We start from the raw sequence: 2,858 nt of genomic DNA, 5'->3' as shown, positions 1-2,858 counted from the left end.
GCTCGGTTTTTGAAAGCATCTTAAGCTGACGCTTCGTAAACAAATTCCAACACATGAGAATTTTCATCTAATTGTTTGACGTTCACTGTAATGCTTGCCAGATTGAGCAAAAACAGACAGTAAGGTTTTTTTTCATTATTATCATGATGCTGGATCATGTCACGCCTCTGATGAACACGTTTATGGTTTGTTACGTTAATTATATTCCTAAAGTCAGTCAATGATAACTCATTCACCTACAAATGGCTCCGGTTTAACAAAAAAAAAAAAAGGCCAAGAAGTGACAGATTTATTGTTTTTCATTGTCATGCTTAAGGACTGTGGGCGATTTTAGTGATCATGTGATCAGGTAAAGTGTCCAATGCAATCTTAAGCAAGCTTGTTCTAAAAGAAAAAAGAAAATCTAACTTTGGCAAACTGATCCAGACGTTTTTTTCTGTCATCATCATCATCATCATGTCGAAGTCTTCGGACCACGTGAAACGCCCGATGAACGCCTTCATGGTCTGGTCTCGAGCCCAGCGCCGGCAGATGGCACAAGAGAACCCGAAGATGCACAACTCTGAGATCAGTAAGCGTCTCGGCGCCGAGTGGAAGCTGCTAACCGACTCGGAGAAGCGCCCGTTCATCGACGAGGCGAAACGACTCCGCGCGCTGCACATGAAGGAGCACCCCGACTACAAATACCGGCCGAGACGGAAACCCAAAACCCTCGCCAAGAAGGAGAAGTTTGCGCTGGCCCTGCCGTACGGCGTGCACGCGGAAGCGGAGACGCTAAAACCCTCGGCTGACTCTCTAGTGCGCGCTTCGGACAGAGCGAGGATCCTGTTTGCGCCGTCCATCTGCGCCAACCCGTACTCCTTTTTGGATTTCGGATCCAAGATGGCTGACTTCTCTCCACCTCCGCCTCCCCCGCCTCCTCTTCCCCCGGCAATGCCGTCGTTCCCGTATCCGTCGTCGCTGGGTTTCCCGCCTTTTTCAGGCGTCCACGCGCACACGAGCGCGCACAACCCGGCCTTTTTGATGCCTTGCAGCTGCAGCGCGTGGCCCTCGTCATCGTCTTCATCATCGCCGTCTTCGTCGTCATCGTTTTCAACACCGCTGGCGTACATCCTGCTGCCTGGCGTCGGTAAAGCGCCAATCGAGCCGTATCACGCCTACGCCACCGCGTTATGAGACCAACAGCCGATAATCGTGAGGTCACGACGGAGCATAAAAAGCCCAAATGTGTGTGATGCATGTGTCAGGAATGAGCAGTGTGTAGCGCACTATAAAACAAAACTAAACAAAAAAAATAGGACGTTTACTTTTGACTAATGGATGATACACACCTTTAAGAAGTGTGTGTGTGTGTGTGTGTGTGTGTGTGATTTTTTTTTTTTAACCTATGAAGCGAAAAAAATGTAGAAATGTTTAAAGTGTGTGCATGAAGTACTTTAAACACTGTAGGAACTAATAAACCACTCTGTGGCATGCAGTTATAGGAAACGAATCAACGACAGGGTGGTGCGATGAAAGTTTCCTATAACAGCACAACCCCAAGTGTTTTATTCCTCTTCTACCACAGCAGTTTCCCAATTCCGCATTTATTACCAAACAACACCTCACACTTTTTATCCATTTATTGCTACATTGAAAATACTGAGTCTCACTTATAACATTCGTCCTGAAGACGTCGGGAAAACTGAAAGTTCACAGCTTCACCTCTGACTGTTGCAAAGCGCTGACACTGGAGACTCCTTCCAGAAATGTTACATAAACATCACCGTAGCGACGTTTTTTTTTTTTTTTTTTTTTCATTCGTTGATCATCATCCCTGTGGATGAGGTGTTGCTATAGAAACGATAACCCGCGCTACCGTCTGAGCCGCTGTTATAGAAAATGAATCGTCAGCCAATCACAATCCAGAATTCAACGGCGCTGTGGTGTGGTGTAACCTGTGGGGTTAAAATGGAGCGTGTAATATGTATATGAATAAGTCTGTACATATGTGTGTGTGTGTGTGTGTGTGTGCAAAATGAAAAAGATTAACAAAAAAGTTTGGATATTTACACTATTGTAATGATAAAGAGGGTATAAGAGAGAATGTGCACTAAAAACTCTATAAACGTGTGTGTGTGTGTGTGTGTGGAAAGTACTTTGTAAAGATATGTCACTCCCTGAAACAGCACTACAAGACATTTAGGCGTTTAATGATGCTGTAATACAGCTCTGCATCACTGTGAGGGAAAAAAAAATGGACCTAAAAACCATCCACGTGTGTGTTTACTCGACACGTTCCGAAACGTTGAAAAATCCGCTCTGAAAGTGTGTGTCAGTGTTTACAGGAAGGACTTCCTGCTTTTCTGTAAGGACCTGCTCCTCTCAGACGTAACATTTCGTACGGTTTATACCAGCATGGGACGTTTAACGGAGCCGTAACGACGGATTTTTCCATTTCTGTAAACGTGCATTTAGGAATATTTCTACGTTTGTGCAGAGAAAAACTGAAAGAGTGTCTGAAATGGACAAAAAAAAAAAAAAGAAGGAAATGACATTTCAGCCAATCAGCACTAAAACATGTATATGTGTGTGTGTGTGTGTGTGTGTGTGTGTGTGTTACGTTGTGTACGGCTGAAGTGTGTAAATATTGCCGTCGCAAAAAAAAAAATCAATCAGACTTTTAAACATGTTCTTTTGTACAAAACAAAAAAATTAACATAATTTAACAAACAAAATTGTAAAAAAAAAAAAAAAAAAAGTGGATGTATGAAGATATTTTTAATTTCTGTATAATCTGATGTTTCGACCATTATTTTGTTCGAATATTTACATGTGTGTATGTGTGTGTGTGTGTGTGTGTGTGTGAGTGAGTGTGT

The 2,858-nt window shown here is 43.1% G+C and overlaps 1 protein-coding gene across 1 annotated transcript in view; it reads left to right on the top strand.

The window, feature by feature from the left end:
- Positions 1–2,610, top strand: part of sox21b (SRY-box transcription factor 21b) — a 4,471-nt gene extending 1,861 nt beyond the window's left edge. Inside the window, exon 2 of the mRNA XM_026910560.3 lies at positions 1–2,610. This exon is cut by the window's left edge and continues 314 nt beyond it. Within this exon, the coding sequence (XP_026766361.1) occupies positions 457–1,176 (720 nt within the window). The 5' untranslated portion in view covers positions 1–456 and the 3' untranslated portion in view covers positions 1,177–2,610.
- The last annotated feature ends 248 nt before the right edge of the window (positions 2,611–2,858 follow it).

Source organism: Pangasianodon hypophthalmus, chromosome 5, assembly GCF_027358585.1.
Source record: "Pangasianodon hypophthalmus isolate fPanHyp1 chromosome 5, fPanHyp1.pri, whole genome shotgun sequence".
Lineage (NCBI taxonomy): Eukaryota > Metazoa > Chordata > Actinopteri > Siluriformes > Pangasiidae > Pangasianodon > Pangasianodon hypophthalmus.
This window is presented reverse-complemented; position numbering and strand designations above follow the sequence as displayed.